This window comes from Elephas maximus, chromosome 19 (genome assembly GCF_024166365.1).
Source record: "Elephas maximus indicus isolate mEleMax1 chromosome 19, mEleMax1 primary haplotype, whole genome shotgun sequence".
In the NCBI taxonomy this organism is placed as follows: Eukaryota; Metazoa; Chordata; class Mammalia; order Proboscidea; family Elephantidae; genus Elephas; species Elephas maximus.
In genome coordinates this window covers 32,282,201-32,306,846 of record NC_064837.1, presented here as the reverse complement: position 1 = coordinate 32,306,846, position 24,646 = coordinate 32,282,201, and the positions used below count along the sequence as shown (strand labels likewise).

The window sequence follows — 24,646 nt, the reverse complement described above, 5'->3', positions numbered from 1 at the left end:
GCTTTTAGTATGAGGAGGCAGTTTAGAGTCTGGACTCTGAAGCCAGATATCCTGGATTGGGGTCCCGGCCCTGCCACTTGCTCTCTGACTCTCAGCAAGTTCCATGTCCTTTCCCTACCTCCGTTTCCTCATAAGAACAATGGTGTTAATAATAGTACCTGTTTCAAAAGAATTGTTGTCAGGATTAAATGAGTTTATATGTTTGAACCGCTTGGTCCAGTGCCTGGCAAATAGAAGCCCTATGTAAGATTAGAGGTATGAGTCGGAATCGACGGCAGCAGTCATAGCAGCAGCAGTAATCAGTTAGTGATTTAAATTTACCTTTCCAGTATACGGAACCCCTGGTGGCATAGTGGTTAAGAGCTATGGCTGCTAACCATAAAGGTCAGCAGTTCAAATCCTGCAGGCATTCCTTGGAAACTCTGTGGGGCAGTTCTACTCTGTTCTATAGGGTTGCTATGAGTTGGAATCAACTCGACAGCAGTGGGTGTGGTTTTTTTTCCCCAGTATACGTGGCAACTTTGACACCTACTGCATTTTAAAAGAAAAATTGACATTTTTTTTTCTGTTTATCGTCATCATAGTATATTTATATATGTGTCTTTCCTTTGAGAACTGTGAGGTAGCTGCTGTTACACAGCGTACAGACTTAACTGTTTAGTTATGTGATTTTAGAACTACAAAGCACTTTAAAGCACCTCTCTCTTCTCTGAATTTACGAATGAAGCCTCTGAGGTCCGTTTAGGTTTTAAAATTGCCTGAAGTTGTATTCGGCAGTTACTTCATTACCTGATCTAGAACTCCAGAGCTCAAGTCTTCTGATTTCTAGCTGAGTACTTCTTCCATTATTCTATGCTACCTTCCATTTTTCCAAAACCAGAATTACAGACTAAAGAAATATAAAATTGTCATAACTATTAGTTGTTAAGATCATTAATACTCGTAGCATGTATGTGTATAAGGCGTAAAAAAAAAAATAGCACCATCATTGATAGAGAAAAAAGTGAATGCTGATGCTTACTTTTGAATATCATAAACTGTTCGTATAACTCAGAAGGAATCATAAAATTCTCTTGTTATTAAAGTGGCACGTAGTCTACTTTGGATTTTTGGTCAGATTTTTGGTTTAACCATTGGTGAGACCTTACCTACTTTGTGACCTACCTTCCTGAAAACGCAAGCTTCTATGATGTTTCAGATAGTATCAGACTCAGACCCAGAGTCAATGAAAACAAGACAAGATCTTTGTATGTTTAGGAAAAAAAATTTTCCTAGAACAGCCAGAACCAAACAACAGAGTCAAAATACCCACTGACTATATAGATCTATATGTATCTATACATCTACCTACATATATATATACATACACATACATCATATATATATATTTCTATATATATGTATACATACACACATATTTATATATATGCCTATGATTGTTTGGTTCAACATATAGAAGGAAAGTCATGATAAATTGACTGAAAAGGTGTATTATTTCACTGAAAGCTAGAAGGAATGACTAGAAAAATAAGGCAGAAGAGCAGGAAGAAGAAAGAACCTGAGTAGTGGTACCAGTTTCAGGCAGTGCAGGACAATGAGAGCAACAGACTCTTAGAATAAAAAAGAAATCCAAAGGCAGAAGACCACTCTCATTTGGAGTATTGGGGAAGAAGTGAATAAAAGTCATCCGTATCCCCATATTCTCCAGATCTAGTGATATCACTCACTGTGTCATGTTAAAAACATAAGATGCAGTCTATGGGGGCAAAGAACCATATAGACTGCAGCCTCAGAAAAGCTATTACAGTCATTCTATTGCTAAATTATTTTAAAACTCAACAAATTTAATGCCTGGTAACATTTTTATGTTATTTTCTTGGCAGTGATACTTATAGAGTCAACCTGTGGACTAAGCTCCTCAGAATAAGCAATAATATTATAGAAATGGCTTCATGTAATTTTGTTTAGAAACATAGGCACTATATAAGACTTTTAAGCACATTAAAGTATTTAAGGTACAATTACAAATATTTCTTCTTGAAATTCTGTTAAATGCCAAACTCAGAGAAAAATTTTAAAGAAAAATTTCCTGTAAATTACAGTACAATTTTTCTATAAACTTAAAACTACTCAAAAAAAATAAAATCTATTTTTTTAAAATAAACTTTCAAGTCTTAGACTTGCATATCAAGTGTTATCTCAACACATTGTCACCAAACTGAGATGCTCTCCTTGAAATAATCAGAGGATTGAAAACAATTGAATGGGTAGTACCTGTTTCACTGTGAATTAGAACTATTTAATACCCATTTTGGCACAACTCAAAATGAGAAGAAACAACTGTAAGCATCCATTAATAATTGGAGTGTGGAATGTACACGGTATGAATCTAGGAAAATTGGAAATCATCAGAAACTATATTGAACGCATAAAGATCAAAATCCTAAGCATTAGTGAGCTAAAATGGACTGGTGGTGGCCATTTTGAATCACACAGTCATATGGTCTACTATGCCAGGAATGACAAATAGAAGAGAGATGGTGTTGCAGTCATTGTCAAAAAGAGCATTTCAAGATCTATCTATCCTGAAGTACAATGCTGTCAGTGATAGAATAAAATCTATACACCTACAAGGAAGATCAGTTAATACAACTATTATTGAAGTTTACGCACAAACTACTAATGTCAAAGATGAAGAAATTGAAGATTTTTATCAACTTCTACGGTCTGAAATTGGTCAAACATGCAGCCGAGATGCAATGATAATTACTCGTGGTTGGAATACGAAAGTTGGAAACAAAGAAGGATCAGTAGTTGGAAAATATGCCCATGGTGATAGAAATGACACTGGAGACTGAATGTTAGAATTTTTCAACACAAATGACCTATTTGTTGGGAATACCTTTTTTTCAACAACATAAATGGTGACTGTACACGTGGACCTCACCAGATGGAAAACACAGAAGTCAAATTGACTACATCTGTGGAAAGAGATGATGGAAAAGCTCAGTATCATCAGTCAGAACAAGGCCAGGGGCCAACTGTGGAACAGACCATCAGTTGGTCATATGCACGATCAAGTTGAAGTTGAAGAAAATTAGAACAGGTCCATGAGAACCAAAGTACAACCTTCAGTATATCGCACCTGAATTTAGAGACCATCTCAAGGATAGATTTGACACATTGAGCACTAATGACTGAAAACCAGATGAGTTGTGGGATGGCATCAAGAATATCATACATGAAGAAAGTAAAAGGTCATTAAAAAGACAGGAAAGAAAAAAAGGCCAAAATGGATGTCAGAAGAGACTCTAAAATTTGCTCTTGAACATTGAGTAGCTAAAGCAAATGAAAGAAATGAAGTAAAAGAGCTGAACAGATTTCAAAAGATACTTTAAGAAGACAAAGTATTATGAAATGTGCAAAGACTTGGAATTAGAAAACCAAAGGGAAGAACACAATGGACATTTCTCTGAAAGAACTGAAGAAAAAAATTAAGCCTTGAATTGCAATATTAAAGGATTCTATGGGCAAAATATCGAGCGACTCAGGAAGCGCCAAAATAAGGTGGAAGGAAAATACAGTCATTTTACCAAAAAGAATTGGGTAGTGTTCAACCATTTCAGGCCATAGCATATGATCAAGAACTGATGGTACTGAGGGAGAAAGTCCAAGCTGCACTGAAGGCCCTCAACGAGGTGAATTGATACAGTGGTTTCAACAGTGGGTTCAAGCATAGTAACAGTTGTGAGGCTGGCACATGACCAGGTGGCAGTGTTTTGTTCTGTTGTACATAGGGTCACTATGAATTGGAACTCAATGGTCGGTACTTAACTACAACTACAACAATATCCAAAATTATCTGGTGCTTCTCCCACACTTTAAGAAAGTTAATACTTAACAGAAGATGCTGACATTTGGAATAAAAAGTGTGACTTTTTATACTTCTGAATCCTTTGATGTTTTCACAGTAAGCCTATGTTGCTTTTTAAAAATTCAAATCCAATAAAGTTAATTGGTATGTGGCCAGACGCCTAGGTTTTACTCTAATTCTTCTTGTTGCACTTTCAATTAAAGGGACTGGAATTTATCCAGAGCTGATTTTTTTTTTGTAATAATTTTTATTATGCTTTAAGTGAAAGTTTACAAATCAAGTCAGTCTCTCACACAAAAACCCATATACACCTTGCTATACACTCCCAATTACTCTCCCCCTAATGAGACAGCCCGCTTTCTCCCTCCACTCTCTCTTTTCGTGTCCATTTCGCCAGCTTTTAACCCCCTCCACCCTCCCATCTCCCCTCCAGGCAGGAGATGCCAACATAGTCTCAAGCGTCCACCTGATCCGAGAAGCTCACTCCTCACCAGCATCCCTCTCCAACCCATTGTCCAGTCCAATCCATGTCTGAAGAGTTGGCTTTGGGAATGGTTCCTGTCCTGGGCCAACAGAAGGTCTGGGGGCCATGACCACTGGGGTCCTTCTAGTGTCAGTCAGACCATTAAGTCTGGTCTTATGAGAATTTGCGGTCTGCATCCCACTGCTCTCTTGCTCCCTCAGGAGTTCTCCAGAGCTGATTTTTAAAGGATCCAGGGATTGATAATATCTAACAGGTTTATACATCAAAGAAGAAAAAACGTCTAATAAAATGTTGATACATTGTCCCCTTATATTGATTAACTTTAGATACTATAAGTGCATTAAAAGAATCAGCATAAACTATGCTGTTGCTATGCTGTGACTTAGAGGTTGTCTTTTAAATTTGATGTTTTACTCAAGTTTTAGTTACTTTGTAAGTAGTACCTTCAAGACCCACTTTCACTGATCGGTTTTAAGTATTAAAGTTCGTGTCAGTGTTTCTTAAATGCCACTGATTTATTCTACCCATAGTATTATCTATTTCCTCAGATGCCTATGAGATATTTTTCAGCAGGTTGGTTCCTTTTTAGTCTTTCTGTTTACCATCAGTCACAAATATTCTGATCTCTTCTGTCTTCAAAACACTCACAAATACACGTTCTCATAGTGCCTTGTCTCCTTCTTCTTCTCAAGTCTTATCTATCTAGAAAATAATTTTAAGCTAGAGATCTCTGCTTCTGCGGCTTCATAGTCTCCTGCTTTTTCTCTGCCTCTCTCATCATTCAGACTCTATATCCTCCCAGAATTTTTGTACTACCTATCTTGTAAATATTGCTCTCTTCTTACTCTACATATGCCTATAAAGTACTATTTTCATGTGCTTCGAGAAGTCAGACTAGCCCTAAATCTTTATATCCAGCCTTTCTCTGCCCTAAGCACTAGATTAAAATGTCTAGATATCTCAAACCAGAATATTCCAGAATAGAAAACACATTGCTGTCGAGTTGATTCCAACTCATAGTGACTTTGTATAGGACATAGGGCTTTCAAGGCTGTAATCTTTCAGAAGCAGACCAGCAAATCTTTCTCCCATGAGGCTGTTGGTGGGTTCCAACTGCCAACCTTCCAGTTAGCAGCCAAGCGGTTAACCACTGCGTCGCCATGGCTCCTTTCCCAAAATAAACTAATTCCCAAATCAACCCCATTCACCCATATACCCTATCTTGTAAAGGCATTTACTTTCATACAGTCTTCTAAGCCAGGTCTTCATGTTCTCTCTTGGAATTATCCTTGTTCCTCTTTCATACAGTTGTCAAATTTTTCACCTCCTTGAATCCATACACTTCTCCCCGTCTCATTTCTGGCTCTACCTTGGTTTAGGACCTGATCATGTCTTGCATGAATTATTATAGGAGTTTTCTAACTTATGTCCCAATTTCCAGTTGCTACACAGTGCACTAGAGTTATTTTTTTAACACAAAAATTGAATTATGCTGTTTCTGTTTAAAAGCCTCTCACAGAAAAATTATGTCAATAAAATAAGTGAAAGAAAAAAAAACAAAAAACCAATATGCTGTGTTTCAAATATGGTATATCTATTTAACAGCAACCATAATGATAACCACATTTATTGAACGCCAGTCACTTCACATACATCACTCATGTAATCTTCACAAGAACCCTCTGAGGTAGATACTAATATTATCCCAATTATTACCCATGAAGAAACTGAGGATAAGAAGTTTAGCTGTTGTGCAAGGTCACATAGCTGGTAAGTGATGGAGGTAAGATTCAAATACATAGCCCTGCCCATAACTTGAACAATATACTCCACTCATCTTTTACATTTATATATATCTTTACAGTCACAAGAAATTATAGTTCTGTACCAGAAAGATGTTTCCCTGTGCTTTGTTAACTATGCAGAGGCATTCGACTGTGTGACTCAACAAATTATCGATAACATTGCGAAGAATGGAAATTCCAGAACACTTAATTGTGCTCCTGAGGAACCTGTACATAGACCAAGAGGCAGTCATTTGAACAAAATCAGGGAATACTGCATGGTTTAAAGTCAAGAAAGGTTTGTGCCAGCGTTATATCCTTTCACCATACTTATTCAGTCTGTATGCTGAGCAAATAATCCAAGAAACTAGAGTATATAAAGAAGAACGCAGCATCAGCACTGGAGAAAGATTATTAACAATCTGTGGTATGCAGATGACACAACCTTGCTTGCTGAAAGTGATGAGAATCTGAAGCACTTACTGATGAAGATCAAAGACCACAGCCTTCAGTATGGATGACTCCTCAACCTAAAGAAAACAAAAATCCTCACACCTGAACCAATAAGCAACAACATGATAAATGGAGAAAACATTGAAGTTGTCAAGGATTTCATTTTACTTGGATCCACAATCAATACACCTGGAAGCAGTAATCAAGAAATGAAATAATACATTGAGCAAATCTGCAAAAGACCTCTTTAAAGTATTCAAAAGCAAAGACCCTTTTTAAGGACTAGGGTGTGCCTGACCCAAGTCATAGTGTTTTCATTTACCTCATATGCACACGAAAGCTGCACAATGAGTAAGGAAGACTGAAGGAGAATTGATGCCTTTGAATTATGGTGTTGGTGAAGAATATTGAATATACCATGGAGTGCAAGAAGAATGAACAAATTTGTCTTGGAAGAAGTACAACCAGGATGCTCATTAGGAGCAAGGATGGCGAGACTTCATCTCACATACTTTGGACATGTTGTCGGGAGGGACCAGTCCCTGGAGAAAGGCATCATGCTTGGTAAAGTAGAGGTCAGAGAAAAAGAGGAAGACCCTCAACGAGATGGATTGATACAGTGGCTGCAGCAATGGACTCAAGCAGAACGATGATTGTGAGGATGACACGGGACTGGGCAGTGTTTCATTCTCTTGTGCATAGGTTGCTATGGTTCTGGAATCAACTCGATGGTACCTAACAACAACAACATAGTTTGTAATGCTAAGCTATAGTTACTGTTAAATGGTGGAATCTGAGTGCATATGGTATTTAACCTTTCAGTATCAAAAAAGTCTTCCATGGTTTCCTATTTTCAGCAGAGTAAAGGCTCAGTTTATGTAACAGAGTCCTTCACAATCTGTTCCGTTTATCTTACCAATTTTATTTGTATATACACCCTTCCTCCTTTAAGAGATTCAAATTTAGTTATATACTAAAATGTTTTTAAGTGGCTATAGCCAACCACAGCAGGGTTAGAGATAATAGATAATTTTAGGATTCATTTTTGAAGGTTACGTAGTTGTTGGATTATTAGGTTTTACTTTTTATTTTCTGATGTCATGATTTTTAGGACACCAACCCTGTTGTTATCGAGCCGTCATCACTGCTGAGTGGAAGGAAATACTCATTTGGAACAACAGTCCATGCTTTGGAGCAGAGTGAAGATAGAGTCGGGGGTGGCAGCCTCACTTATCTGAACACCACAGAGGAGAAATTTTCAGACAACATTTCTACTGCATCTGAAGCCTCAGAATCTGCTGGCAGCAGTAAGTATGACTTGTTTCCCGTGAAGCTTAGTCAGGGTCAGTTCTTAAGGGAGTATACTGTGGGAGACAGGATGGTGGATGGGATATTGGGCAGCAGGCTTTCATTCACGTAAATAAGCTTTGAGTGAAACCGTCACTTGTAGGTACTGACTATATATTAAAATATTCTTTAATGTTATTAGCAACTTTACAAAGAGAAATTTATTTTTTTATTCTACTTCATTAGTCTCTCCATTTGAAAATATTTTTCATTGATCAAACCACATCTCTCCATTTTGCTGTTAAATTTGTCGATAAATTTAGATTTGGGGAGACAATTTTTGAGCAAATCAGTATCCCACCTTCAAGACTCCTAAGTATAAGCACACCCTCATTGGATTAAATGTATCCTCACATCAGCTGTGAGGACCATGGTCTCGGGGAACACCTAGCGCAATTGGCATAACATAGTTAAAAAGAAAATGTTCTACATTCTACTTTGGTGAGCAGCATCTGGGGTCTTAAAAGCCTGTGAGCAGTCATCTAAGATACTCCACTGGTCTCACCCCTTCGGGAGCAAGAGAGAATGAAGAAAACTAAAGACACAAGGGAAAGATTAGTCCAAAGGACTAATGGACCACAACTACATGGTATCCACCAGACTGAGTCCAGTATAATGAGATGGCGCCCGGCTACCACCACTGACTGCTCTGATAGGAATCACAATAGAGGATCCCACATAGAGCTGGAGAAAAACGTAGAACAAAATTCTAACTCACAAAAAAAGATCAGACTTACTGGCCTGACAGACTGAAGAAACCCCAATTATATGGCCCCCGGACATCCTTTTAGTTCAGTAATGACATCACTCCTGAGGTTCACCCTTCATGCAATGATTGGAAAGGCCCATAAAACAAAACAAGACTTAAGGGACACACCAGCCCAGGGGCAAGGACTAGAAGGCAGGAGGGGGACAGAAAAGCTGGTAATAGGAAATCCAAGGTCAAGAAGGGAGAATGTTGACATGTTGTAGGGTTGTTAACCAGTGTCATAATACAATATGTGTACGAACTGTTTAATGAAAAGGTAATTTGTTCTGTAACCATCTGAAGTACAATAAAAAAAAAAAAGGAAAATAATGTACCCTCACATCAGATTCTTGTGACATTTCTGGCCACAATTGGAATTATTTTGTTAAAATACTGAAAAAGAATTCATGGTGACTCCCATTATTTCCGTCTGCCGTTGGTATTTACCTAAAACTTAGTGGTTCCACATTTATGCGGAAAATGTTTGTTGCTGTGCCCCAACTGAACTGAGTTGATCTCTATTATTCGGCTAACACAGTGGCAGGACCCTGTACCCTGTTGTTTTGTTTTTGAAATCCTCTCTTCTGTAGAGGGAATAGGCAAAGCAGATAGAACTAACATTTTTTCTACAAAACTTCTCTTTGTAGAACTTACTGCCTGTTTTCCCCTACCTGACATTACAGAGACCACTTAGCAGTCTTAGAAATGCCCTGATCAGCTTTAACACCAAGATTATTTCTTAACCCTTTCTAAGGTTCTTTTTGATATGTACTCATCAGATGTTACCCACAGGCTTAGCAGTGCTACAGGTAGAAAGTTAGAATGTGATTGATAAAATTAATACATAGTTGATGCCTTAAAATACCATCAAGGTTTACTACTCTAAGCCATCATTAATCATTTTTCTGTGTGACTTTGTCTGTTGTGATGATCATGCCTCCCTTTCAAATAGATACACTGAGATACAATTTCTTCCTCTTAGAGTTCTGCTATTGGAGTTTTTTTTTTTTTTTTTTTAGCTCCTTCTGTTTAGTTTAGGGACTCCCTATTTCCATTACCTATCAAGAGCATTTAGGATGTGTTTGCAGATGGAAGAGAAAAATTAAGGGAGACCATGTGAGAGCCCAGCTACTTGGCCACATCTCTTACCTTCCTATCAGAGGATAGTGTTGTCCTCATCATGAATTATTAAATATTCTAGGACATTGGCCAAATGTTTATTTGGTAACAGTATTAAAAACTTTTATTCTATCTAATGCCATGCCACGTATTGTCCAGAAAAACATATGTTGTATTTCCTGCCTCTACACATTTGTCAGGATCTAGGAACATACTGATATGCCACCAGAATAATAGCATTCACTTGATACATGGAAAGTGAGTTCACAGCTTCAAGGCTGTTTGTGTATATTAACTAAAAATAAGAGATTCCATCCTTTTTTTCTTTATAGGCTTTCTGTATTCTGCTACACCAGGGGCAGACATATGCTTTACTCGACAAAATAACACTTCTGACAATAACAACCAGTGTTTGCTAGGATCTAATGGGAATATTTTGCTGCACCTCAATCCTCAGAAACCAGGGGCTATTGATAACCAGCCATTAGTAACTCAAGAACCAGTAAAGGTAAATAATTTGACATCTAACTTAAAATCATTCCTTTTGAATAATTGTCATTCCAAAAGTTTTAGCACATAGCAAAAAGCTAGTGATTCATTTAATTAACCTGTTATAGACTGAAATCTCTTTACATAGTACATTTCTGTGAGAATGTTTTATAATTGAGTATAGAAATAGTCTAGTGATCCTTGGAAGTACTGCTGTTCTTACCTAGGACCCAGACCAAACCAAATCCATTGCCGTCAAGTCGATTCTGACTCATAGCAACCCTATAGGACAGAGTAGAACTGCCCCGTTAGGTTTCCAAGAAACGCCAGGTAGGTTTGAACTGCTGACCTTTTGGTTAGCAGCCGTAGCTCTGAACCACTACGCCACCAGCTACTATAAAAATGTGGTTTCACATGTATATGGAAAATTTTTTTCCAAAGTATTTCTTTTTATCATTTGAAAGAAATCTGTAAAAGCTAATCTTACTATTTCCAAATATTACGGTGATTTTTACAAGTGATTTGCCTTGAGTTCCCTCTCTTAATAGTTTACTTTGAAAGTCAATAATAAAAATCTCTTTTAGAAAATTAGTTTTTTCCAGCAACATGGAACTGGTCAGTGACTTAACGCATTTGCTCTCCCATGTCTGTAGGTTTTGTTAAAACACAAGAGACTCCCTAATATTAAAAATTAATGTTTACATTCCATTCCCTGTAAGGCTACATCACTAACACTTGAAGGAGGACGATTAAAACGAACTCCACAGCTAATCCATGGAAGAGATTATGAAATGGTCCCAGAACCTGTGTGGAGAGCACTTTATCACTGGTACGGCGCAAACCTGGCCCTACCTAGACCTGTAAGTATAGCCCATGATGCTTCTTCATATTCCTCATTTACGTGTAGAACAGTCATTGATGAGGGCTTCTATTACTTTTCTATATGAGTTTAACTATCCACAAGTCAAGTGTTTCCTTCTGGTAGCAGAGTACTCAGTCTCTGTTCAAATTATTTTAGGTTCCTTCACATTTGTTCATTCATTCATTCATTAAACATTTATGGAGCACTGTATTGGGTACCAGCTATACAATGATGTGCCAGTGGGAGTGGGCGGCCAAGATGGAGGGGAGAGAATGGTCACTGGACGAAAGGAAATCAAGGAATTCTGAGGCTGGGCTGTTAAATGTGCCATCCACATAAACACAGACGTCATCTAGGATAATGGAGGTCTTAGGCTGGTGAGAAAGCCCAAGACCCAGTGCCAAAAAGTTGAGTGAATGTGGGAGGGTAGTGCAGAGATTACTTTTGTGGCTTTTTGTGGTTTGTCTTATTGAAGGAGGTGTATATAAAAGATCACAATATATGACAACAGGAATTCAAACTTGGTGAATTCTGATTTGTTGCCAAGACTAGGATAAGTCATTTAGGGTAAAGTGCTCTAAGATGATTTGGACTTGGAGTATCTAATACTGAAATATTAGTAAGTTAACTGTATAGCATCGTTTGTTGTGCCTCATTTTTTTACATTGTCAGTGCAGTGAAATACCTTATAATGAAATTATTTTGGTATATTAAGAAATACTCTCCTTTTTTGTAAAATAGCCCAGCTATGACTTTCTCATACCAGGAAGGTTTTCCATAGATGAGATAAAGTAAACTAGATAACTTCCAAAAAGTAAAAGTCTGATATAAAGACTTCTGGTGTAACTTTGATACTGATTTGGAATTATTAACAATTTTACGTATTTAAAAATTTTGCCTAAGTAGAAATGAGGAACTGAGGGTTTGTTGGCTTCAAAAGAATCCTACACATCCGTACATAAACACATGCTTTTGTACATAAATCATAGTTTATTAACCAATCCCCAACTGTAATTTGCTTATTGGATCACTTATTATCTTGAAAAGCAAAATATATTATATCATAAAAAGTACTTCATTATCAGTTTAGATTCTGCCAGAGATATTTTATTAAGTACTCTGACAGCTACAAATGCTGAATTACTTATCTCTTCCAAAGTCACACTTAAACTGGAGTCGTAAGAAATTACCATTGGCTTTGCAGCTGTCAGCACCTATCTAGGAGAGATGATAGATTTTGTTCCTTCCAGGCGTCTTTGAGGAGGGTGTCAGGGAGAGCTCCTTTTACTGCTTACCATTTAAGTAGGTAATAATAGTGGGTGATTTAAGTAGGAGTTGATAAAGCTCCCAAATGGAGGCTTTCGAGTGCCATAGCATAGCATATTGGAATGTGCAGAATAATCTTAAGAGGTTTGTAGCATTTTTTTTGTTTCTTTACTGCCCCTTCTTGATATTAAAAATGTTCTCTTACAGAAAATATTGTTTACTAGGGCAAAGGGAAATAAAGTAGATGCCTAATCACTTGAGGCTGATAAAGATTGTGTAGATTTTCTGTTTTAAAGAGTTCTAACCCTGATATCCTTTTGGAATTCTAAATTGGCAATATGCTACTTTTAAAACCCATAAAGCAATATTTTGGTAAGAAATGTCTCCCTTTGTCTGGGGGCTGGAAAGCAGGTAATTTGGAGGGAAAAATTCTGTTCCAACAATGTAAGTCTAGTTTTGTACACCTAATTTAGTTGTTTTAATCACAGACAAAAAGGATATAGATACAGCTATATGAACAAACTAATTATACAAGTAGAACATAAGTATTAAATTTTTTTTAATAGTAAATTTTTATCTGGAAATATTTTTATCCTCACTGCTAATATAAGAAATAAAAATGGAAGCACATTTATATTGCTCTCTCTGTGCGTTAAAAAAATAGGATTTTTTTAATGTTTTTAAATAATGTTCTTTGATAAGGTTTTATGAAGGTAGTTCTCATACATTACTGGGAATATTGTAAATGGCTACACTTTGCGTGGAAATATGACAAATACTTTCATACTTTTTGACTTGTAGTTCTAGTCTGAGAATTCATCCTTAAAAAGACAGTCATCTATATACATGAGAAATATAAAAGTGAAAAGAGTTATGGTTTGAGGATAGTAGAATTATAGATAACATTTAAGATTTTTTCCTTAATGTTGGTGTTACTCACTTCTGAATGAAAAGGGAGAAAATGACCACGGTTTCCAATCTTGGAAGATACATCCATCATCAGGACCCTAAGAGTACTCAAGCCCATGTAACTTAAATCTGTGAATATAAGTAATCTATTTTTTATAGGTAGTGAACCTCTTCAACATTTTAGTTTAAAGATAAATCTTTTAGAAGTTTTTTTTTTTTTTTTTAAATTGAAAGTTTTTTTTCTTTTAGGGTGGTTACTTTTTGTCTTTTAAAACATCAGGTGATCAAGAATAGCAAGACAGATATCCCAGAGCTGGAATTATTTCCTCGCTATCTTCTTTTCCTGAGACAGCAGCCTGCCACTCGGACACAGCAGTCTAACATCTGGGTGAATATGGGTATGATGAGCCTGAGAATGTTTCCTCAGCATTTACCGAGAAGTAACTTAAGAATGCAGCAAGAATACCATGCATTTCCTTAAAAAAAAAGAAGGGCAAACCAAGTTGCTCAACATCTGGTGCCACTGTACTAATACCGATTGCCGTCTGCTTTCAAGCAGAATCAGTAAATCCCTGGTGGGGCTTAGATCTATGGTCATGCGCAAGAATGGCTGGGAGAGAGGCAAGAGCAGACTCAGGAGGGTTGTTTCCTTTTCTGGTTTGTAAACACTCAGAGAGAATCAATAGAGAAAGATTTTACATACTTTATTTCTTTGAGACAAGCCACTCTAAGTGTTTGCTAGGCCTAAGTTGTAGTGTGCTAGTCATTGGCTGGTCTTTTCAACTCCGCTGAAGTTCATAAGAAATAATTCCTTTGGCAGTTCTTATCTCTGAGTACAAGGATGAAATGAATCGTTCCAATCCTATTCAAAATAAATCGTTGTGCCTGTGGCCTTCTGCTTACCCTTAGATTGATAAATAACAGCCTAATAACAGCAGAGGTTTTGCTATAAGGTAAATTATCCTATTGATCACTGCGTTATGCCTAGTCAGGTGGTGGCAGCAAAGGGGTACAGTACTTCAGGCCAAAATGATAGGTGTCAGTTTTTTGGGACTTTCGGTGGGGGGGTTGAGAGGTTGTTGTTGTTGTTTGTTTTTTCAAAATGTAATACATTTCTCAAGCTGGGTCAAAGGAGGCTTTGTAAGAGTCAGATAATACAGATTGAAGAGTATATTTTTTAAATTGAAAGTGATACATTTGCTTTGAAAAACACCAAGACTATCAAAATGACATATAATTAAGTTCCCATTTTACTGTATAACAGGCAAAAATTTCCCCTTTAATTTTTCTATAAGGTAAATGTTATTTGTGGGCAGAACTTGCTCTGTGCTTTTGCCTTGCAATTTTTTCTTCAGAAGTAAATAATGAGTACATCCATTTATACAAAGTCTCAGACTTTGTGTTAACAACACCAGTGTATTACATAATTAATACGACTTAATATGCCAACCCTATAAGTACCATCTCTCCTTTAAAATTGAGTAGAGTTAGTTGTATATCGTCCTTAAGGTTATATGCAGATACTATATAAAGATTCTTTCAGGTATTACTTGGTAAGAATTAGAACAGAGCAGTGCCCTCTCCCTAACCAAACTTTGTATTTGGGGAAAATGTCCAAATAAAGGAACAAATAAAATTACATCGATGAAATAGAATCTCTATCAAACATTCTTGATTTAATTTTCCATTAAATATGTTAGCCTTGACTTCATGGCATCCATAGCATGTCTTTTTCAATTCTTTTTGTAAGATAACATGAGAGGCAAGATGTGTTGTTGCGCTTTTAGTAAGTATCCTTCATAACTCTTGTGCTGATCCTAGATTTTTGCTGCTTCTGTAAATTCCACTAGATTTGTTGGTGCTGTTTGAAAGCACAAAATTATGTGTAATAAGTGGCCGCCTGCTTAATGAGCTTTGCTGTAAAAACTCTATAGAGCTCAAATACGTTTTCTTATGTGGCTTCAGACAATAGAGATTGATGTGGATGCTACACTTGCAGGTGCTTCTCAATCCTAGACCTGGGTAGCTCTGATGCACCAAATTTATTCTTAATTTGAAATTTTATTTCTTACTAATTAGTTGTGAAATCAATCATTAATCATTTTGAAGTTTACAAAAATATGCTTTCTTGCTGTAATCTTATAACTAATCTTCTGATTTGTAACTGGAGAAATTTGCTCTTTTGTTTTCTTTTAGGGAATTATCCTTTGCTTGCTGATAGTAAAAGATTTGCTTTGCTGTGTGTTTAAAAATTGATCATGGTTTGGATTTGTTCTGCTATAATATAGTGTTCATCTTTCTCATTACTCCACTTGTTACAGCTGTTTACTGTAAGACTGTTTTATTCCTTTTGAAGTGGCAGATATACAAACTTTGCCACAGCTAAAATGACTTAGATATAGCCTTTTCTATAGACAAGGCTACAGAAGTCATTGTTCCATAGATGAGTTTTCAGCCCATCTTAGGTGAGTGAATTCTTTTTACACGTTCTGAAAAAAGCAGATGATGCCAGTACTTTTCTCAGCCTTGTTTAATAAGTGAAGCTCACTAAAAGCACATTTAATGGGAGGAAAAAAGCTAATGTAACCATTGAATGGGTGGGAAACTACCTACAATATGTAATTGTACACTAAAGGAATTATACTAATATGTTAAGTTTATATTTTTGTTTTGGGTTACTCAAAAAAATATCTCCCATAGGCAGAAATGACCATTTAAACCACAGCTTTGGTCTGGATTTTTGGCTGAATAGTTAACCAGGGTTTAGCAAGTTTTTTTTAGCAACTGTCTTTGATTTTCATAATCTGTTGTCAATTTATCTCCGTCCTCTATTGAATTATGTGGTTAGCCTTGATACATTCTTTCTTCTATATTCACTCTGCCCTGTACTGCCACTGTTTGGGTTTCTACCTTGAACCCTGTCTTAGTTATCTGGTGCTTCTACAACAGAAATACCGCAAGTGAATGGCTTTAACAAACAAATTTATTTTCTCACAGTTTGGGGGCCTAGAAGTCCAAATTCAGAGCACCGGCTCAAGGTCAAGGCTTTCTTTCCCTGATGGCTCTGAAGGAAGGTTCTTGTCTCTTCAGCTTCTGCTTCCTGGTTCCTTGGAGATCTCCATGTGTCTTGGCACCTGTCTTACCTCATTTCTCACTCTGCTAGCTTGGGTTTAATCTGTTTTATGTCTCAAAAGAGATTGACTCAAAATATACCCTACACTAATCCTGTCTCATTAACGTAACAAGTGGGATTGTAACCACAGGCATAGAGGTTTGGATTTACAGCACATATTTTGGGGGGACAGAAATCAGTCTATAACATTCCACTCTTTGGCACTTAAAAACGCATGTCTTTGCCACATGCAAAACACATTCACCCCATCACATCATCCCAAATGTCTTAACTCCAAGTCCAAAAATCTCATCTTCTGAAGCATCTAAATCAAATGTGGTTGAGACTTTAGGCATATTCCATCCTGGGGCAAAATTCCTCTTCATCTGTGAACTTGTGAAATCTAGAGTACAAGCTATCTGTTTCCAAAGTATAATGGAGGAACAGATGTTTCTATTACAAATGGGAGAAATTGGAGGGAAAGAAGGGATAACAGGCACCAACCAAGCCCAAAACCCAGCAAAACAAATTACATTAGCTCTCAGGACTTGAAAATTATTCTCCCTTCTCTGAGACCATCTGAGCAATGACCCCCTACTCCAGATTCTGCGTATTGACCACACCCCTTGGATTCTGGATGGAGGCCCCTTGGCCCTGGGCTTCAGCTCCACCTTTCAGGCCCTCTGGGATGGCAACTCTGCTCCCAGCTGTAGGCAGCCCCATTCTCCTAGTCCAGCTGAGTGGCGACCCCACGCCCTCAGCTCTAGCAGTCCCTGTTCTTCTGCCCCTTAGGTATGGCAGTCCCATCCCCTCAGCTTTGGACAGCAGTCTCATCCCCTGGCACGCCTAATGGCAGCCCCACACTCCAGAACCAAGTTGGCAAAAATCTAACTCTTTGAAACCTAGGAGGTTGTGGCTCCACCCTTTGAAACCAAGAAGACCCTGCTTCCCATGTTCCTTCCAACAGTTCTGCTGGTCCCTAAGCTGCTCTAGAAATGGTCCTCTTCTTTTCTTTTCTACAACAGATGTAACTCCTTTGGTCTGTTTCCTGCCTATTGAATTCTGAGAGACAGACAGCGTTCTTTCCTTTTGTTCTTTCTCCATCCCCTTCAGTCTAAGCTAATGGGTTTTCTGCTGTGGTAGTTGGTTAGATTCATCAGTCCACAGGCTTACTCTCTTTAACAAAAAGATTGTGTAGCCACGTCCCTGGTGAACATTCTAGGATATGTTTCCTTAGCTTGTACAACAGAATTTTTCTAAATCTTCTTAAGTTTTCATTTTGCAAAGTTCATCTTTAAGTCCATCTCTTTCCTATATCGTTTTACTATAAGCAGCAAAGAGAAATCGTATGGCCTCTTTAAGATCTTGCTTAGAAATCTCATCAGACAGGTATCCAGGTTCATCACTTGCAAGTCCACCTTTCACCAAACATTTGAACATAATTCAGGCAAGTTCTTTGCCACTGCATAAAAAGCATTGCCCTTCTTCTGTTGTCCAAGCACATATTCATTGCTTTCTTTTAAAACCTCACCCAAAGCACATTTAACGTCCACATTTCTAGCAACATTCTTTTGTTGGCACCATATGTATTCTCTAAGATGATACAGACTTTCTCTATAGTTCTCCTCACTTTCTTCTGAGCCCTCACCAGAATTGACTTTGACATCCATAATTCTACCCACAGTCTCTTCAAGGCAACCCAGACCTTTACTGTTATCAAAAAACAAACAAAACCCCATTGCCAGGAGCCCTGGTGGCACAGTGTTAAGTAAGAGATACTGCTGCTAACCAAAAGGTCGATGGTCAAATCCACTGATGACTCCTTGGAAGCCCTGTGGGGTAGCTCTGCTCTGTCCTGTGGGATTGCTGTGAGTCAGAGGCTTTTACTATTAGGCACCTTAAAACTCTTCCAGCCTCTAACCATTACGCAGTTTAAAACTGCTTGTACATTGTAGGTATCTGTTAGAGCAGCACCCCACTCTTCCAGTACCAAATTCTGTATCAGTTATCTAATGCTACTATAACAGAAATACCACAAGTGAATGGCTTTAACAAACAAATTTATTTTCTCACAGTTTAGGAGGCTAGAAGTCCAAATTCAGAACGCCAACTCTAGGGGAAGGCTTTCTCTCTCTGTCAGCTCTGGAGGAAGGTGCTTGTCTCTTCAACTTCTGCATCCTGGTTTCTTGGAGATCTCCATGTGTCTTGGCATCTATCTCACCCCATCTCTCTCTCTCTCTCAGGTTGTTTAATCTCTTTTATATTTCAAAAGAGATTGACTGAAGATACACCCTACTTTAATCTTGCCTCATTAACACAGGCAACCCATTCCTGAATGGGACTGTAACCACAGGCATAGAAATTAGAATTTACAGCTCATATTTTGAGAAGGCATAATTCATTCCATAACAAACCCTTCAGGAATTCAAGGTCATGTGTGTTGTCATCTTATTCGGCAGACAGGCCGTGTGATTTTTTTTTTCTTCTCATGATCTTTCAACAGGGCAAATTTTTTATCATGGGAAGCGTCTTGGCTTCACTTTAAAGCTCTCTTTAGTCATCTAGAGTCTATGCCTACTTAGAATTTGAAGTAAAGTTTTCTTTCTTGTGTAATTGTACCAATGTGCCAGGTAATTGGGCCATTTAATGAGTGAGAGGGATGAGATTAGTAATTCAAAGACAGTTTGTTAAGAAAGTGGATCAGGGGAATCCAGTTACCGAACTGGAATTCAAATTCAATCCCATATTATCATCTCTACTCTTACAGAGTTTTATTTCACTTTGCTCTTGAGCATGGCCCAACTGTGGACAACCAGGTACCAATGCCTATTGTTGATATTTGCCAACACATACCCACATTTTTTGGGATCCAAATACTGCTAGTTACTTGAGCCTTTGGGTTTTTGTTGCTTTTCCTTCCAGAGTTTAGACTGTCGATCTACCTCTAAGAAACTCGGTCTCCTGACTTCATTTTAAAAACTTTATGGTACTCTTAATTTATAAAGTTATTAAACCTGTAATTCCCATTTGTCATCATTATTTCCTAAAATAATATGATCCTCATTGCTGAAAAGGATGCATAATTTTTTACATCTGCCTTTTTCCTTATTGTGATTACTATGACCATAGGGAATGTACCCTCTCCGAATGCTCCTTTAAAGCGGGTGTTAGCCTATACAGGCTGTTTTAGTCGAATGCAGACCATCAAGGAAATCCACGAATATCTATCTCAGAGGCTGCGCATCAAAGAGGAAGATATGCGCCTGTGGTTATACAACAGTGAGGTAAGAGGCATCTCAGTCAGGCCAAGCCCTGATCAGGTGTTAAATCCATGTTTCATGAGTATGGGGTTTTTGTCTACCATAATTATGCTAAAAACCGTGTCTAGGATCTCAATGAAAACTTCAACTTGTAGATTACTGTATGTATACGTATAGATATTTGTCACTTGAGACCCACAATAACAGTTGGTCAAGGACAGTATAAACTTTTTATTTTTTTCCTTCTAAATTTTATTTATTTTGTTGTTGAGAATATACACAGCAAAACATACACAAATTCAACAGTTCCTACATGTAAAATTTAGTGACATTGATTACATTCTTTAAGTTGTACAACCATTATCAATTAACATAAACTCCCTGCCCCCTAGGGTTCCTGTCTAATCTTTTGTGTTGCTGTTGTCAATTTGATCCCCATAGATAGTTCTTAAAGAGCATAATGCTCAAAAAAAAAAAAGAAACCCAAAACCAAACACATTGCCATTGAGTCAATTCTGACTTCTAATGATCCTATAGGACAGAGTAGAACTGCCCCATAGAGTTTCCAAGGAGCGCCTGATGGATTCGAGCTGCCAGCATTTTGGTTAGCAGCCATACTCTTAAACCACTACACCACCAGGGTTTCCTTTGTAACTAGTTAAGCTAAACTGTTGTTTGTTTTGAAGATGACTTCAGGGAATATTTTTGGTTTAAGGTTTAAAGGTTAACTCAGGGCAATAGTTTCAGGGATTCATCCACCGTCCATGGTTCAAGAAAGTCTAGGTAAGGACACTACAGTCTTACAGAGATTATTACTATATTCTTAAGTAACGACAAATATCTTTTCTTTCTTTTAATAACTAAATAGATTTATTTGGGATTTGTTTCCAGGTAACTTGTGCCCATGTTAAAAAAAGTCAAGCAATACAAAAATATATAGTGCAAAATTCTTCCCTCCCATCATCTGACCCTTATCCTCCATTCTCTTCAGAGGCAATGCTGTTAAGTTGCTAATACGTATTATTCCTAATATATTCAATATAGATTATACTGTTAGATTGATCATAAGAGTAGTTTTAATCAGGTCTCTCTTTCCTGATGCCTTCTTTCTTCTCCTTTTCCTTTAGTCACCACTGAGAGTCAGTACAGTATAATAGTTAAGACCATAACTCCTATAGCCACACTTCCAGAGTTCAAATCCTGACTTGGCTACTTGTTAGTTGTGTAACCAAGGGCAAGTCGTTTAACTTCTATGTGCCTCACTTTCCTCAAGAGTAAAATGAGGGAAATAATAGTTTCTACTTCAGGGTAGTTGCGAGAATTAGGTGAATTAATTTTGTAGGCGCTTTTGACAAGATGAATGTAAACAAAACACAGAATTCTACTGCATGACATTCTCAATTCCTAGTAAGTCATCAAGTTCCATTTAGCACATGTACTGTATTTCGTACTAGATACAAGAGAAAATTTATTTTCTGCAAGCCGTCATAAAATCTAAATCTCAGTGAATTTTGATTTGATATGTGGCGAATTCCATATAATTCTATATAACTTTTGTTTTGGGGTCATAGAATATATGTTTATGAAGTATGCATTGTCTTTTCTCATTTTGCCACCTAAATTATAAATATCTCTGAACCAACTATACGCCAGATTTCTGAGACATGAGTTATGTATCTGCAAGGAAGCTTTTATCGTTCATTTTATTTCCATATTTCAAGCTTACTCATCAAGTTAGCATAAACATTTCCTTCTCCTTACAGAATTACCTTACTCTTCTGGACGATGAGGATCATAGATTGGAATACTTGAAAATCCAGGATGAACAGCATTTGGTAATTGAAGGTACAAGATGGAAGCATGCAGCTGTATTAGATTTTTAGGGAAAGACTGTAAAGATCTAGTTACTGACTAGTTATTATCATTATCTTCTTCACTCTTATAGTGAGTTTTATTTCATTTTGCTTTTGAGTGTGACCCAACTGTGGGCGACCAGATACCAATGCAGTTGCTGATATTTGCCAACATCAATAATCAAGGCAATTATTATTTGATCATCATGTTCCTCGTATTAAAAAAACCCATTGAACCATTAAGTAGTCCTATATGCTATTTAGATTGCCTTTAAAAGGAAAATTTAGTGGTGTTGTTTTTTTAAGAACATATCTCCGTAATACTTTAACAGCTTTAAAAAAATTTTTTATATCATTAATAATAACATATTGTCTTACAAAAACATGTTTACTTTCTTTAGCTGGCAAGAGGAGGTAACATTGGGTAGACAAGTTAATTCACTGTTACATTTTAAAAGTTTCAAGCTGCCTCTTGAGTTTAAAGAGACCAACTTGCTTAGAAATTTAATGGCACAGGCCTTCATTAGTCATCAACACTGGCCACTCACAAACAGATCTACTTGTATCTTTACACATAGATGTACACACTAGCACAGATGTCATTGAAAACTCAGTGTGTGTCTTTTCTCATCAAGATCCATGGAAACGTTGCTAATTGCCTTTGTATTAAAATGAGTAGATTATTCTGACAGTTGCCACAATTTAAGAAAGAATTGCAATATTTCTGATGTTTTAAATTAAAGAAATTCCATTATGCCTGTGCTTTAATTACTTCTAATAAATGTTGAGTATAATTTTACTTCAAGTAGGCAATTTAAGGAATAACTTACTAGTTCTAATCAAGTGACCGTATAATCCCCAGTATAAACAGGAGAAATGGCATCAGAACCAATTTCAAAAATCATGATATTTTTCAGTTTCTGATTTAGAAATAACTTTTTTTTCTTTTTTTGTCAGAAGCAATTGAGTAGGTGTGAATTGGGTGCTTAGGAAGTTAACAGATTACTATCTCTGCCTTTCTAGTTCGCAACAAAGATATGAGCTGGCCTGAGGAGATGTCCTTTATAGCAAACAGTAGTAAAATAGACAGACACAAGGGTAAGTCTCCAGTGTATTATTTTTTTAAACAGATGATTTTAGATTTATTCTGTTTTGTTTTGTAATAGAAGTCAACTATTGAAGCGTTAACAACCTTTTTTTAGTTCTAAATTAATAACCCCCCTTTTTTTTCCTTGAAGCAGAATTTGATGTTCATAAACCTAGAGATTTGAATCATTGATACATAAAATCAATTCCTTTTTAACCCTGTAACTAGCTAATTTATATATATTTTAAAGACATAATACTAAGAGAGAAGAATTATTTGAATGCTAAAAAATACGTTAGCAGTTAAAGCGATTAATTGCTGCTTCAGGATTACAAATGTTCGAGAATTATCAAGATTGCCGAAAGACACTCTGTGGAAAGCCTTCTCTACTTTAGCACTGAAAGACCAGGTAGAGAAAGATTAGCCCCATTTAGCTAATTAAAATTATTACAAAAATCATTGCATTGAATTCAGGTTACTGTTTGTTTTATGGCGTATTTCTACCGCTGGGCTTCAGTCCTCATGTTCTTTGTTCTAGTTCCCACAGAAAAGGGAGCCACGGGTCTGAGTAACCTGGGAAATACATGCTTCATGAACTCAAGCATCCAATGTGTTAGCAACACACAACCACTGACACGGTATTTTATCTCAGGGAGACATCTTTATGAACTCAACAGGTAATGTTTCTTGAGCCATTGGCCTCCTGACCTCCTTTGACTTTGATATGAACCCAATATCACCTAAATCTCCTCTTTCTTCACCCTGGAGGAGAAAAAAAATCTTGTCTCATCTAATTTGCCCTGCCCTATTTACTGTGAAATACAGGCCAAGGGATGCTTTGTTGTTTTATAAAGAAAAGATATTTTGATGTGAAAAAAATGGATGATAGACATTTCCGCCTACATGCTTGTGATTTAAGAGACTCTTTGACAACAAATTTTCCTCCTAAACTTCTAGGACAAATCCCATTGGTATGAAAGGGCATATGGCTAAATGCTATGGGGATTTAGTCCAGGAACTTTGGAGTGGAACTCAGAAGAATGTTGCACCATTAAAGCTTCGGGTAAGAAGATTAAAATAATATGAAAGTATTTAATTCCTAAACAGTTGTCCAAGAAATCACTTTTCTCTACATGATTTCTATACTTAGCTTTTTAGTTTTAGTTTAATAAATGTTTTTGGATTCTTCACTAGACAGAGACCAGATTCAAATACTTTTTTGCTTGTTCAGATACATGCAGAATACTGCTCTAGATGTAATGAGCAGGAAGAGACCAAAGGCACAGTCTAAATTTGAGGTGTCATTCATTTTACTAATTTATCAAATATCTTAATTGTATGTGTTGTGAGCCTTGCTTTGTTAGTACTTCACTATTAGTGCTATTCTAACTCCAAGCCGACCCTCAGGGTTTAGTTACCCCCAGTAAATTTTCAATATTACTAAGATAATTAGTTCTACCTATAGAATTTAAAAAGTAGCAAAAAGAAAGAATGTGATTAATGGATATATGTGTAAACCTTTATTAATATTAATGTAAAATTAGTATCCTATGTGGTAGATTTTAGTGAAGTTGGGATTATTTTTACTAAAAATAAGGCAACAGCTTTTCACAGTAAAATTTAATAACCATAATAGCTAACAATTTGACTGTTTACCACTTGCTAGACACTATTCTAATTACTTTTATGTGTACTACCATATTTTTTCGCAAATACCACGTGCCTTCTGTGTTTACTTGCCAACCATGCCCTCCCTGGCAAGGTATTTTCATAAGCATACTATGCTAATTTTTTTTTATGGCAACATGTAAAAAATGTTGGGTGAGAATGGCCACCAAACATAGAAGCCACGAGCTCTTTGCATAAAACTACAGTAACTCATTTACTCCTCTAAATAGCCCTATAATGTAAGGCAATGTTATCTCTATTTTACAGCTCAGGAAACTAAGGCACAGAGCAGTTAAGTAGCTTGACCAAGGTTATAAGCTAGTAAGCAAGT

General features: G+C 36.9%; 1 protein-coding gene across 2 annotated transcripts in view; it reads left to right on the top strand.

Moving 5' to 3' along the window:
• The window catches only part of USP32 (ubiquitin specific peptidase 32), a 212,936-nt gene that overhangs the window by 153,375 nt on the left and 34,915 nt on the right, over positions 1–24,646 (top strand). Inside the window, exons 13-21 of one of the 2 annotated variants that reach the window (XM_049860791.1) lie at positions 7,707–7,902; positions 10,142–10,317; positions 11,018–11,158; positions 13,616–13,733; positions 19,577–19,731; positions 21,471–21,552; positions 22,584–22,658; positions 23,186–23,324; positions 23,605–23,710. In XM_049860791.1, the coding sequence (XP_049716748.1) occupies positions 7,707–7,902; positions 10,142–10,317; positions 11,018–11,158; positions 13,616–13,733; positions 19,577–19,731; positions 21,471–21,552; positions 22,584–22,658; positions 23,186–23,324; positions 23,605–23,710 (1,188 nt within the window). Of the gene's footprint in view, positions 1–7,706; positions 7,903–10,141; positions 10,318–11,017; positions 11,159–13,615; positions 13,776–19,576; positions 19,732–21,470; positions 21,553–22,583; positions 22,659–23,185; positions 23,325–23,604; positions 23,711–24,646 lie in introns of both variants that reach the window. The other variant, XM_049860790.1, reaches the window with a different exon arrangement.